The sequence below is a fragment of the Melozone crissalis genome, unplaced genomic scaffold (assembly GCF_028551555.1).
Source record: "Melozone crissalis strain CALT ecotype California unplaced genomic scaffold, PUWL_Pcris_2 ptg000023l_1, whole genome shotgun sequence".
Lineage (NCBI taxonomy): Eukaryota > Metazoa > Chordata > Aves > Passeriformes > Passerellidae > Melozone > Melozone crissalis.
The window spans coordinates 37,374,388-37,389,951 of record NW_026535801.1 but is presented as its reverse complement, the minus strand read 5'-3'; the positions used below and the strand labels follow the sequence as shown (position 1 = coordinate 37,389,951).

Here is a 15,564-nt window from a genome sequence, read left to right as displayed (position 1 = left end):
TTTTCTCAGAAGGTGTGCATTTTTCAAATGCCAGTAACATACCACTACAGAATTTCCCAGGAGTAACAGCTTGGTTTGAGGGACTCTTATTCAAAAGCCTCACTTCAAAAAAAAGTCATTTGAAACAGAAGAACCAAAACTGATTATTTACATTCTATAAATCAAAACAAAACTACAACCAATGCATTTCAAAATATTGCTATAATTATTTTCTACACGCTGATAAATTGCTGGACATACTTTCCTGAGTGCTGGTTGGCAATTCCATGAGCACTAAACACAATGTTTATTTAATTTTTAGATTGTGAATATAATTATTAAAAGTGTGATTCCAAATCATTAAAAAAAAAAAAAAAGAAAAAGAATATACAGGGGAAAAAATAAAGCAACAAACCAAACACAAGGAGGGCATATTTCAGGTGTATTACAGTGTTTTTAAACCTCTGTCTGTTACACTTCACGGAAGGGTCTGTTTTCAGGGACTCGGACCCAGGGGAAGGAGGAGCTCAGGCCCATCAGGGGCAGAGCATCCCAAGTAAGGCAGCAAATTTGGGAACCACAGCAATGGCCATTGTGGCAATTTGGGGGTGTAGGAAAAGCTGAAAAGCTCAGGAGTAGCTCCCTCAACAATCCTGACCCCATTCCCTGAAATACATTGAAAGGGCAAAGATGTAAAAATGGATTCATCCCTCTTTTCTCAGCATTTATAGAAGACAATGTGTTTTATACCCAAAAAAAAGGGGATTATTTTCTGAATAAAGTGTATTTTTTCTTTATAATCTATGCACCATCACTCTTCTTTCTCCAACAGTAAAAGTCAGAGGATATTAGAAGATGCAGAGTCGTAACACAGTATTCCAAGTATGGAGAAACACAATTCTTATCTCAGACTCCCACATTCACACCCCAAAATTTCCTTTTGTGTCCTCTCAGAGAGAGCTTGGGCTGTGCCAGCCAAGGACACCTCACACAGATCCAGCCCCACCAGATCATAAAGCGAAAGAAGGAAAGCAGCATCATCATGGTACCACATTTGCACCTGCACAGATGTGCATGTTCTACCCCCAGTGTAAACCAGGAGGGTTTGGGTAGAATTGGTGCATTAACATCAGCAGAGGAATTCTTGTGACCCTCAGCCAAAATCCAACATGACCGGTGTGTAACAGGCAGCCCCACAAGGCAGAGATGGATGGGGATGGGCTGGGAATGGACCTTGCTACCACAACTAAAATGAGAAGTAAAAAACCCCAGCCAATCCACTGCATACTGATTTCAGTACTGCAGGATGAGGTATTGAAAGAAACAGATGTTTGTCCTTTCAACCTCTTGCTCCATGGCCACTGCTTTGTTTTCTCCTTTTAACTTCACCACGCATGAACAATTTTCCTGAATTAATTCAAGGCATTTCTGGCAGCACGTGATCAAAAATTATCCATTTTTAATTGTTTTCCAGTGGTTGAAACTCAATTCTGCTCAGTCTGCCTGAGAGCTGGGCATGGGTGGTAACAGGTTATTTCAAGAGTTCAGGGTAAAAATGGGATCATTCACTTAACTCTGCAGTATCAGTGCAATTCATCTCAGTCCATAACAGATGACATGTTCAATAGAATATGCAAAGTATGCCTCCACCTAGTGATGACTATGTACAAATAATAGAAAATAATAATAATTATACTATTACTTAAGAGAATCACAGTAATTGGCTCCCATTTTACCAAATTAAAATGTGCTCTCATGTAAATATTCACATATATAAATGCACACTTTGCCTCCAGAATAAATTAGTTTAAAGCTCAATCTGTGACAATTTACCTGCAAACTCTGACTTGAGGGAGACTAAACACATTCCAGGTTTTAAGTATATTAAAATTCAAAATAATAATGTATTTGTAGCAATCAAGACTATCATGAGGACAAAAAAAAATGGGGGTGTGACTGAATTGCTGTGGATTTTAAGTGTTAAAGTTGTCTGATAATTTAACTTTGATAGACTATTTCTAAATTAAATTGTAAACAAACCACATCCTCTCCTTGCAACTTTATCTGCCAAAGAAAATGTTTGCTAAACTTCTTGGATCCCTGTGTTTTACAGATGCAATTGCAGATGTAGTGGCTGAAATTCCTAGGAATTTTTTTTTTTACCCCAAATCAGAGCAGAGGTTATGAAAGCAAAAATAAAAATTAAAACTAAATTAATTTTTTACAAAATACAAAACCAACAAAAAACTCCAATAAAACGTCCTAACGGTAAAAAACCTTCAGAATTCAAGAAATCCAGCTCTTGAACTCAATCTCAAATTTTTCACAACTCCCACAATCGGTATAAAATAGTCTCTAACCGGGATCAATTGCAGGCGCATCCTCAAAATCAATAAACTCGAGGAGGAGGTTTGAGAAGTCAGAATCTCTGGTGGAAAACGTTCTTGTGGGTTTTCCTTTCATCTGGGAACCACCTTAAATGTCTTCTCAGGCCGCCTGGTCTTGCATTACCATTTCAAAAAAGCCCCATCCCATTAGTGGTCCATGAATCACAGTTCAGGAATTCCTGCTCAGCTGAAAACCAGAGGTGTTGTGTCCAGAAGAGAGGGCAGGTCACTGCCTGCAGTTCCTCCCCTTGCATTGAAATTGCCTCCCATTGTCCCTGTAACACCTTCAAGCATCCAAAAAAACATCCTGTCTGCAAAGAAATCACTCCTACACAAAAAATGTGAATCCCAAACCTCTCCTCTGGCATCCCTCTGCACACACATTCAGCCAGAGGACAGCCAAGGCTCCCCATGCCCAGCCAATTCCAAGTATCTGCCTCAGCCATTAAAGAGAAACGCAAAAAAATGGAGTCAAGTGGCTTCGCCAAGATTTTAAAAAATGTAGTGGCTGAACACAGAAATACCAGCACCAAACATGTAAACAAGTCAGATTTGATTATCTCTGAGTGAGTTCATTTAGGATTCGTTTTTCTCTTTCTTTTTTTTCCCAAGAGTTTGATAAATTAAGGGAATGTTTGGGCACCTATCAAGATACTTTTTTTTGTTCATATTAGCTTACATTAAATTAAAAAAAAACATGAAAAATCATAATGCTCTTGAATTAACTGTTTTCCATTAAAGCACTAAACCTTAAAATACTAAAGAATCAAGAAACCCAGTCTTCTTTTGCATTTCTTACATTTTTCTTTCAGTTGTTGATGGCCAGAAAATACCATTTTCCCCGGGTCATAAATGCACAAAACACAGCACCAAGGGCCACACTCACATCAGAGGTGCTTTGTCAAGTTCACCCTACTGACTATCTGTAGCCATAATTCTCATTACATGCTTTATCTTGAACCACCTCATCCTTGTGAAGCCATTTACCTTTTCCCTACCAGCTGATCAGAAGAGAATCAGTATTTTAAAACATAAATTTACTACCTAAGGAATAATTTAGAGAACACAGGGATATTATTAAAAAAAATATATTGGTTGATTCAGAAACCAGTTAAATGAATGTTTATTGCAGAATAGTTTGGGTAGGGAAGGAAAGGTCACCTGTTCCAACCCCTGCGCCCTGGGCAGGGACACCTTCCTCTAGAGCAGCTATTGATCTGAGTTATTCAACCAGGCACCGATTTTGGCTGTTTTTAAAATCCTCAGTGCACCCTGCAGGAGGAGTCCGTGGGGAAAGGGAGAGCCTGGAGGCACCGGGCACAGACTGGGCAGCCCTGGCTGCATCCCTGCCCTCATCCATTGCCCACTTCCACTGCTCACATCCAGTTCCCTCATTGCGGTTCACATCCCTGCCTGCATCCCATGCCCTCATCCACTGTGTCATCCACTGCCCTTCACATCCCTGCCCACATCCACTGCCTGCATCCCCTGCCTTCATCCCTGTCCATCCTCCTGCCTGCACCACTGTCTGTTCACATCCCTGCCTGAATCCTTGCCCACCTTGCCTGTCCACATCCACTGCCCTCATTGCCGTCCACCTTCCCTTTCTGCATTCCTGTGCCCACTTCGAGTGCCCATCTCCCTCCCCACTTCCACTGCCTGCATCCACAGCCCACACCACTGTTCACATCCCTGCCTGCATCCCTGTCCACATCTGTGCCCGCCTTCCCTGTCTACATTCCTGCCCACATCCACTGCCCATTTCCACTTCTTGCATCCTTCCCCACTTCCACTGCCTGTATTCCCCTGCCCACATCCCTGCCCACTTTCTCTGTCCACATCCACTGCCCTCACCACTGTTCACATCCCTGCCCACCTTACCTCTTATCTGTCTGCATTCCTGCCCACATCCACTGTCCATTTCCAGTGCCCGTATCCCTCCCCACTTCCACTGCCTGTATCCCCTGCCCGCATCCCTGCCTATCTTCCCTGCCTGCACCACTGTTCACATCCCTGTCTGCATCCCTGCTCACCTTCCCTGTCCACATCCACTGCCCTCACTGCTGTTCACATCCCTGCCCACTTTCCCTGTCTGCATTCCGGCCCACATCCACTGCCCATTTCCACTGCCCATATCCCTCCCCACTTCCACTACCTGTATCCCCTTCCCATCTTCCCTGCCCACATCCACTGTTCACATCCCTGTCTACACCTCTGCCTACTTTCACTGCCTGCATCCCTGCCCACCTTCCCTGCCCGCTTCCATTGCTTACATCCTTCCCCACTTCCACTGTCTGCATCCCCTGCCCGCATCCCTGCCCCATCTTCCCTGCCCACATCCCTGCCTGCAACCCTGCCCTCATCCACTGTCTTACCCAGTGCCCACTTCCACTGTCCACATCCACTGCTCTTATCACTGTTCACATCCCTGCCTTCATTCCTGCCCACATCCACTGCCCACATCCCTCCCCACTTCCACTGCCTGCATCCCTTGCCCACCTTCCACTGCCTGCATCCCTGCCCGCGTCCCTGCCCGCCCGTGCGCTGCCCACGAGATGGCAGCAATATGTTTATGAATAATGCAGCAGAGGCTGCAGCCCCATTTCGCATGCGGGAGCTGCAAAGCGCCGCTCGCTCGCTCCTTCAGCTGCAAAACAAAATAACGTCGCTGGAGCCCCCTCCTCCCCTGCCCAACTGCACAACCTTCTGTGAATTCAGCCAAAAAATAAAAAAAAATTAAAAAAAACAATGGGAAAAATAAGCTGCTCCTCTGTCAGGCTGCCCGGGTTGCTTTCTCGTTTTCCAAGGCACAAGGTGCTTCCTCTGCTCTCACAGATCTGTCCAGCTCCTTGTGCTCAGCCGTGCTTCTGTCCCTGACAAAATTATGTCACACGCACATTAAGCATTAACTGCTGCTATGTTTTATTCCTGCAGCACAGAAAATGCCTGTGGCTCGAAATAAATATTTTCTTTCCTGATGGACAAATAACATCTGCACTGGTGAAAGCTGCAAGCGTGGCTGTCACAGGCTAAGTGATTCAGATAATTCCTTGAGAAGCACATGTGTATGGGCACACACAGGCACTCGTACCTATCACAGGCACTCACGTGCCAGCACTTGGATTTGCCAAGAGATGGGCTCTTAAAAAGCATAGTGAGCTATTCTAAACATCACTTTCAGCAGACAGACTTCTACAACACATAATGTCAGATCAGGGGAATACAGACCATGAGTTTTTAAAATCAGCCTGGTTCCATGGAAAATTTAGGCTTGATTTTCAATTGGATTTTGGAGTTCTGCAGCTTTTAGGGAGACCATGGCCTGCAGTGGATGCCACACAGAGGTGATGTGCAGTGCCACAGGCAGCAGCAACACAGCACCCTGCCCAGGGCAGCTTCTGCTCCAGGCTTTCAAGCCTTTCCAAGACCTTTATATGTTGTTATATACATATAAAAGTTATTTTTATGTAATATATAAATATTTTATATATAGATATATATGTTATATATAAATATAAAAATATGTTATATATAAATACATATATAAAAGTTATATATATATATATGTACATATATTATATACATATAAAAGTTACACTTTTCAAAAGATTTTTTTTTCCTGAATTTTTTTTAGGACAATTATCAGAAAAAAAAAAAGTACCTGCCCGGGTAAGATCATATTTACACACTGACATATCTACAAATCAACCAAAGCTTTCTTGAGAATTTTGAATCTCATTTCATGAAGCCATCTATAACAAAATATTGCTTATAAGGAGTGGAACTCACTATTGCTGAAAAGTAACAACTTTGTCACATCATTGAAAAAAGTGGTAATTAGGATTTCAATTTTTTCTTTCAATAATAATAACAACAAAACACAAGCTTTCTGATTCTGTAGCCACAAAATACACAAGGCCTTTTTGACATAACTGAGAGGTTTGCTTTACCCCAAAGCAGACTCAGCAAGGGAGAGAAATAGATTAACTATAATTTTGTGGCACCTCTAACTTAACTGCTTGGTTTGTCCTTTTTATGAATAAAGTAGCTGTTCCTTGAAATTCCATTACAGAGGTTGAAGACTCAGTTTCCCAAACTTTTTAAATGCACAGTGCTGTCAGTTGAATGCCCTCCTGTTGATTGCTTCTCTATTTCGAAATTGATTACATCTAGAATATTGAAATATCAAAACATTTAAGTATTTTTGTATATGTTATATAAAAGCTTTTTTCATTTTTGTTAAGGTTTACTATGCAAATGAAACCAAAGCCCTTACAGTTTTTATGTTCCTGTCCTTGTGTAAATCTTTGCTTGTATCACTCTTTCTGTCACATTTTTTGGGGGGGGGAAACTGTCTTTATTACCTGATATTCCTTAGAACACGAATCATATCAAGAATTTTTCTGTGTCCATTACTGAGCAATCTGAATTCCAGTTCATTTTCCATATGTTCTCTTCGGGCTAACATGAGTAAAATCAGATTGGAAAGAGAGACACTGGTGAGAAAAGCCTGCCCATTTCTCACCCAACATTTCTGAAACAAGGGTAGAACTGTATATTCCACAGTGCTCCAGTTAGCAGGCTCTTGCGTATTCTCAATTAGAAAAGGATCTTTTCCTTTCTCAGCTGATTTTTCTGCCTGTTGTGCTCTTTACTAACCAAGGACACCTCAACACCTCCTGGGGTCCCAAGAGCAGCTACTGTCAACACAGGTGAAGTGGTTACAGTTAAATCTGCCTTTTCCATACATGAAAAATAAATTAAATAACAAAAAAGTAAAATTACCAAGGATATCTGAAGGTCTCTCCTCATCATCACCTTAAAATATCATATTAAAGTCTTTAGAAGCCAAAGTGACTTCTTAATTTTATAAAGTTTAAAATGCATGTTGTGTGCAATTTTCTATTTCCTGCAAAACTTTCTTCACAATCAAGGCTGGTTTTCCTCTTTCACTATGTACTATCACTCTTACTTTTCTGTTTTGACCACCAAAAAATACATTAAAAACTTACAAGACGTTCAAAATTAAAGTTAAGAAAAGAACAACTGAATACATGAAAAAAACCCCAAAACATTCATGGGTTTTGTTGGATTTAGCTTACAATAGAAAATAGATATGTTGAGAATACTGAATATTACTGAATTACTGAATACTGAAAATTACTGAATATTTTGGCAGGAGTTTTGCCAGTAAGGTCCTGAATAATCCAGTTAGAAAAGAGAACCGGAACCCCAATTGTGAGGCTGTTCCACATTGCTGTGTTCAAGATCTCCCACTTACAACAATAAAAAGAGTACTTATGTAAAATCAGAGAATGGTTTGGATTGGAAGGGACCTTAACTGGTCTCATTCCATGGGCAAGGACATCTCCCACTCCAAGCCCCATCCAACCTGGCCTTGGACACTTTCAGGGATGGGGCAGCCACAGCTTTCCTGAGCACCCTGTGCCAGGGCCTCCCTACCCTCACCGGGAAGAATTCTTTCCCAGTATCCCATCTAAACCTGCCCTCTGGCAGTGGGAAACAATTTCCATTTGTCCTGGAACTCCAGGTCCTCACAGTGGAGGTCCCACACTCCTTTTGAAGATGAAGACCATTTCTTGGTTTTGCGGTTTTCTAAAACCCTCATTTTGTTACTTAAAGAACCTCTTTCTGATACCACCTAATGACTGTGTGATGTGGCCAAGTATTTTAATAAGGCAACAACATATTCAGGTCTCTGGGATAGAAATTAAACCCCAGCCACAGCAGTGAGGTCCACAAGGTGACAAAATGGTGTTCTGAGATCACAAGAGGTCCATCAAATGCAAAGCAGATTTAAATGCAGCAAAGGCTCCTGCACAACTCAGAGCTGAAAGCGAGAGCCCTCTCAGGCTCAGGAAATGGGACTAACTCTGGGATAGATTTTGGGTGGGAACGAACAGCTGCTGATAAAGACCACCACAAGGCTGCAAGGTGGCTTTTTTAGATTTCCCTCCTATGTGCAGCATTTATGTTCAAAAACACACAAAGAAACCCCAATATCAATCCCAGCCCGAGCCCCTCCACGTCACACTCCCAGCGCTACCTCTAGAGAGATTGTGGAAATAAAAATGATCCCTCCCATGGCAAAAAGCAGTGACTTAAACCATTCCTGGGAGGCATCCAGACACTATCCTGATCCTATAGTATGTAGAACAAACTAGCTTATCATTCAGATTACTCGCTTGGACAAAGCTGGAGAGCCTCAAGGACAAGGGAGTTACCCCGGATCAGCGCCATAAATGTTATTATATATGAAACAGCTGCAAGATAAATTCTTTCATATTACACATAGGTGCAGTTGTACTTTCAGCTGTCTCGCTGGTGGAATACTGTAGGTCTTATGCAGCTTTCTCTATTTGTAAAATACACATCTTAGTTGTGTAGGATTGAGTGACCCCTTACAGCTGCGGTGCATTGAAACAAAAAACGGTATCACACCACATCTGTGGCAAGAGCCCAGCCACAGAGCTCCAGAAATTCCTCATATGAAACCTTCCTAAAAGTGAACTCGGTGAACAGGGTAAAATTATGACTAAAGAAACCAAAAAATGCCTGTTATTTAAATGAATGGTGCCATTAAGAGAACAAAGCAGCTTCATCGATTCATAAATATGCTGCTCGTGACCTTTTTTGTGCTTTTCACCTCTCTCCTATTTTTCCTTTCCTTTTTTGAATTATCTGAGAGAAATCTCCCAAAACCTCTTCAAGGAAATAGTGTACAACCACAGGATTTTGTGCTAATGAACCCCCAGAATTAAAAATCCAGAGGTCAAGAGCACATCTTCCATGGAGTCTGGGCTGAATTTCAAATTAAATGGCTGTTTGGCTTAGAGTAGAGGTTGAGTAAAACAGGGGGAAGAATAAGACCCAGTTGAAAAGTTTACTAAAAGTAGGAAATGTGGAATATTGGGAAAAAAATCTGCAAATTAGCCTAGTTACTGGTGTTTCAAACGCCATATCAACACCGACTGAAAAGCAGCCCATTAAGTTATTTTCTTTTTTGATAACTCACATCAAAACACACCTACCCAATATCAAACTAAGCCAAAAAAAGGCAAGAGGAAAACAACAAAGTGACACAGGCACTGTTTCTGTTCCAGTTGCTGACTGACAACACTGCCATCCCTTAACATGGTTTTATTTAGTTATTACAACCATCTCTCTGTAAATGACACTTAGGATTATTTAAGATTATGTTGTAATCCTTTTAATCCTCAGTGCTTTAAATTTCAGGCTAAACACCAAAGAGCAAACTAGCACTTAGCAGAAATATTTAAAGCATGTGATTTGAACATAAATCTTCTTTTATTCAGCACTCCTCCGATGAAGACCTAGTGCATCACATCACTCAGCCAGCAAGAACAAACAGCACCGTGCCTCACTGCAAGCTGCTACCTCACCCCACACCATGGGAAGCTGCTTCCAACCTGGTCTTCTCCTTGGTGCCAGCCACACCATCAATAAAATAAATGAAAGGAAATCAGGAGGTTTTAGTCTATGAGATGTGCATATTTTCAGTTGCTGTTAAGGAAAAGTTGAGGAGAAAAAAATGCCCCCACATAATGTGTGCATCAAGAGCAGAAATAGACTGCATGCACAAATTGGATAGTGTGAGACAGATCAGACTTATCCTGTTAAAAAGGGAGTAGCTCAATTAAAACGAGAGGAGTAACACTGCTGAAAGCATCATGATCAAGACCAGAAACCTGAATCTTCCTGCCTGAATATCATCCACTTGCAGTTCCCTCTTTTATTTCTCCCTGCATCCATCACGTTTCCAATTAGTTTTTCTTTATGATACTCCTATGCTCCATCTTCTTGCTGCTATCCATTAACTGTCATCTGCTTAGATTTTAAATCCAAGATTTCCTTCTTTTTCTTCAACCCAAAATTTCAATAGTCTTTTTCCATTTATGATCTATAATTCATGAACTCAAATTGAGCACCCTGGCTAAATCAAACTCAAAATTCTGCATCTACTCCTAATACAACACATTAGCACAAAGAAACTACTGAATGAGAAAAGAAGGTTTTATTAGAAAGTAATGAAACAAAACACCAACTATGTTTTGATGGGCTTTGAAGCCATAATTATGCTCATTTTTGATCACTTCAGAGTTAAGCAGCTAATGTATTTAATCAAACAGCAATGCAATGCATCTACATTTAGGTTGCAAAAAAAAAAAAAAAAAGAAGAAAGAAAGCATTAAAGAAAGCCACCCATGTTGTTTTCATTTGAACAAACCTATGAATAAGTAGACACAGTATCAATTTTATTCCCACCCACGAGGAATAAGTAGATCAGAAATGTTTCCTGAAATATTCAGTTTCCAGGTACCAACTGACCTCTCTGCTTCCCAACTGGCCTTGGATTCCCTCCAGACTATCTCACAAATCTTCGCTCCCTCCGCAGTCCCCTTCCCACTCTATCTGCTCATGTAGCACCATCCTTGTTCAGTCCCTTCCTTCCCCAAAATGTCACCACTACTGGTGCCAAAGCCTTCTCCTCTTTCGCTCCTACCATCTGGCACAATCTTCTTGTAGCTCTCTGTCTAAACAATGCTCCATCCCTTTTCAAAATGTGTCTTAACATATGTCCTTCCTCCCATGCTTCTACTTCTTAATGTCTCTCCCACTCACTTATTGGCTTGATGAAGACACATTTTAATGGGTTCAAGCAGTAGTGCATGAGTTTCCTTTCTCACATTATTCTGATTCAGTTACACCTCACACGAACAGAAGTGAGAAGAAAAATGCATTGCAGAGCCCTCGTAGCACCAGTTTGGTAAATCAATAACAGAGCTTCGTTTGTCTTTACTTTGGAAATGTATTAGCTCAAATGAATCACTGAAACGCATTTCCAAACGGGAATTTTGCTTACTGCAGAATGAGAAATAAACCCTAGAAGCTCAGAAGACCTGTCAGAGTGCTCAGGGGGTTGCAGGAGTGAAGGCTAAGGTTATACTTAATCACATTCCAAGCGAAAAAGCTGAAGATTGACAGCAAAAACCAAAATATTTATTCTAAAAATACCTAGGAAATGACAAAGCCCCAAGTGTTGTCTCAAGACAACCTGAAAGATGTGGGGGGTATAGAAGCATAAGTCTTGCTGTCTTGGAAAAAAAGAATATTTCTAAATATTGCATGTGCTTTAGAAAGATGTCTAGAAAAATAAACCTTGAAAAAGCCTCTGTAACACTCAGCTGACCCAAAGAGATTTCTTTTTAAGAAGCCATGTACAGGCCCTTAGGGTTTTGTTTTTTTTTTTATGTGTATTGGGTTTTTTTTCCTTCCATCCCAGACCCAGACACAGCTGGTTCCTCCAGCGTGTTTCATTGGTCATGATGCCAAAGGACTCTCTGGTAACTAACTGGATCCTGACCCTAACATGTTCCCTTCTGCATCTCTCCCCACTTTATTGCTTGTATTGTTAAACATTTTTAATGCTAAAACTCTGGGAAGCAACTTGGCTCACAGAGAATAATATTTTGATGTGGCCAGATGCAATATTTAGTGAAACAGAAAAAGACAACAAATCCTTTCTACTGATATTCATGGGAGCTGGATTATGTCCAAAACCTGAAGATGTTGCAATAAACTATTTTAGCCCCTAGATCCTGGAATGTTAACCTTGCAGTAATGCTTTTCCCCTCCTTTCATCTTCTTGGGCCTTGATCCTCCCTTTCAATTCAATGGGATTTGGACGAAGGAATTAAATAATATTATTTTCCATCAATGAAGAATAGTCCTGTGAGAAATACATGTCCTTCTCTGCTGGCCCTGACAGAGGCAAGCTTTTAAAAATCCTCCCCTCCCCTTGCAGGAGTGAACCTGGGTCATCACCGTCTGAGGACCCTGAGCAGCAATGAAAATAAACAGAGAAACCGCACTGCGCTGGAGCCGTGCTTGTATAAGCAGCTTGAAGAAGTTGTGTTTATGGAAGTCCTCTAGGTCAAGATTCTAGGCCTGAACCCAAAGCAATTACCTACTAAGTTTTAAAAACAAATTGAATATAGAGCATTAATCAATAAATCAACAGGTTCTCAAGTGTTTAGGAGACTCAGTCATCAGAAATCCTTCTCTTAGAAAAATAGTAAACCGATGCTGGATAAAGTGTTGCACTCCTTTACTGGTAAGAAAAAATGCTGTATTAAATCAGGATCTAGTTATTAAAACCAAGGAAATAAAGCCTACCTCTTCAGAGTCCAGACACAAATGAGCAGAGGAATGCTTTGCCTCTTACCTGAAAGACATTCTTTTTGCTGGATTTCTCTGAGGTCCACTCAATGCGAGCACCACACAAATCCACACACTCAGGTTTATATCCCGGCTTCTGGAGAGGAAAAGAAAAAAAAAAAAACTCAACATGAATATGGCCTGACTTTTCACAAATGGGGACAGTTATCAGATAAAACAAGAATAGATCAAGTTAAAGTGACAGGTTGTTGTAGCACAGCTGCTGGTATAACTGAAAAGAGCTCATTATATACCCTGGTATTGTTATTTAACCACTCTTGGGGTGTCTTAGCTCAGAAATAAGGTTCTTATATTAGAACATAATTTTAAAAACAATTAAATGGTTTAAAAAACAGTCTAGTGTAACACATAGTAGATCAAAACACAAATGCAGACACATGGACCAGCTATTTTCAATGCTTACTTTGCCAAACCTCTTGAAGAGTCATTGAGTTTAAAGGAAAAATTTTGTGGGTTTTCCTAATGAAAACTTAAACTGATGCAACTGGAAAGGACAGAAATTAGACAAGAACATACATCGTATCTCTAAGACAAGCTATCTCCTTTCTCCAAACAAATTATCATTTCTTGCTCCTAAAAAAAGAAGAAAAGGCTTCGAGGGCATGTGTGACACCCAGAACGAGCTCAGCACAAGGGCTGATACTTCTCAGGGTCAGTCCACGCATCCTGGAGTGACACAGCTCTGCCTCCCCTGCTCCTCCATATGGATGCAAGGCATTCAAAGAGCAGATTTGTTTGCCTGTATCATTTACGTTGCTGGGAGTTGGTGCAAAGCACAATAATCCTCATTTGCCATCGAAGCTCCTTCTCCAGGGACTCTGCCTGTGCAGCAGTTCTGGCAAAGCCCCTGTAGTTCAGAGTAGGCTTTGTAGATTTGGTTGTTGCACATCCTACTCAACAGTAAAAATACTACTGTTAAAGTAAAAAGGCACCACTAACTCCCTTTAGGGTAGGGGATGGAGTGATATCCACATAATTTAATTAATAAGCTTGATGCAACTGTTTTCTCTGCCGCTCTTAAGCCATAGTTACCCTAAAAATGTCATTAATGATACAGAAAACTTTATGGAGTTAAGAGTGGCCAGTCCAGCACCAGCCACAGAATCAGCTTTCCAAAAACTACCCACTGGATTTCTCTGATGTTGATATTAAAGGCTAAAATATGCGAGTTCTCCAGGGTGCCTTTGAGATGGGAGGAAGAGAACCTATTTAGGTTAAAAGAAGTAAAGAGATCCTGGTCAAGTGATTTGCAGGCCTAGTATCTGGAAGTGTTCAGTACTGGGATTGCAATTATGTTCTCCATTTGCCAAACCATAAAACCACAATGGTTAAGCTCCACTGAAACTGACAGTCCTGTGTGCCTTTGTTCCTTTTTTAAAAATTATTATTAATTTTTTTTAATAGAAGAAATATACTCTTCAAAACAGAAGGATGTTCTTGTGGTTAAACCACTGGAAGAGAAGAACTTGGATTTCTTTTTCCCCACCTCTGCCTCAAATTTCCTGCCTGGCCTCTGACAAGAGTTTAGTCTTTCCAATTTTTTAATAGCAGATAAAAACTGCAGCATTGAGACTTGATTTTGCAAAAAAGAAAAAAAAAATATTGAGAAATTTAATCAACTAATATTTGCATGGCAAAAATTATGAAGTTGGAAAAAAAACCCCAAGCACCAATATATTAATGCAAATAAATATTCCAATTGTGGAGGAAATGAATGAGTTCTCAATATTCCAATACTTATTTATAAATAGGGCTATGAGGTTTAGATCATCTCCAGGACTCCATGCAATGCCCAGATTTGCACCACACAGGCAGCTCTGCAACCCATCAGGAACACACAGGACAGGCTTCTCAAAGTGTGCAATCTTGCTCTCTTTGAAAAAAGATTACCCACACGGATAGTTTGAGTTGGAAAATGCTTTCACAAAGCGGGGCAGCTTTATTCCACCAGCAGAAAGAGTTGAGAAATTTTGGAGACACATTATGAGATTAAAAGAAGAGATTAACATGTAGACAAAGAAACAGAAATAGTTTATTGATAGCGAACATGACTGGGCTACAGAATATTTTCCTCAGGAAAACTGCCATGGAACACTGAAGGCAGCAAAAACAAAAGCCTGGAGAGGCGTTGCAGGAAGATGGAATAGTGAATTCAGTAGTATCTCTAATTTCTATTTAAATTTACTGTACAGACATATATGCAACAGCAGAAGCTGGACCCTCCTGCGCATCCAGTGAACATGCACTGAACTTTTGCTGCTGTTGCAGTACTCTGGAGTTTGTTTACAGCTCTGATGTTGTAACAAGCAGAAGAAAAGTACAAGCATGTGCATCTCCCTCTCCAGAAAGGAGGGGACGCAGGCTTGTGGTGTGGGAAAGATGAAGAGGCTTCTGCTATGTGCAATAATGATTTGAGTCAGTCTCTTTCTCTGGGGGAAATAAATATGAATTGAGCAACCTGGTCCAGTGGAAGGTTTCCCTCTCCACAGCAGGGGAGTGGAACAAAATCATCTTTAAAGTCCCTTCCAACCCAAACTCTATGACTCTATGAAAACTTATCCTTTGGAGAATTTATCAGTTTTGACCACAATGTGTCTATAAACTCATGAGTATGGCATAAAATGTGAAGCTTCTGATGAAAACTCCATGCTAAATCATTCACAGAATGACCAGGTTGGAAGAGACCTTCAAGGTCATCCAGTCCAACCCAGCCCCAACACCCCAGCTAAACCCTGGCACCCAGTGCCACATCCAGGCTTTGTTAAACACACCCAGGGATGGGGACTCCACCACCTCCCTGGGCAGCCATGACAAAACTTTATCACTCTTTCAATAAAAAACTTTTTCCTAATATCCAGCCTGTATTTCCCTTGGTGCAGCTTGAGGCTGTGTGGTCTGGTTCTGTCAGTGCTGCTGC

The 15,564-nt window shown here is 40.9% G+C and overlaps 1 protein-coding gene across 1 annotated transcript in view; it reads right to left on the bottom strand.

The window, feature by feature from the left end:
• The window catches only part of ARHGAP15 (Rho GTPase activating protein 15), a 303,832-nt gene that overhangs the window by 249,948 nt on the left and 38,320 nt on the right, over positions 1 to 15,564 (bottom strand). The window contains exon 5 of the mRNA XM_054278010.1: positions 12,634 to 12,723. Coding sequence (XP_054133985.1) covers positions 12,634 to 12,723 — 90 coding nt within the window. The remainder of the gene's footprint in view (positions 1 to 12,633; positions 12,724 to 15,564) is intronic.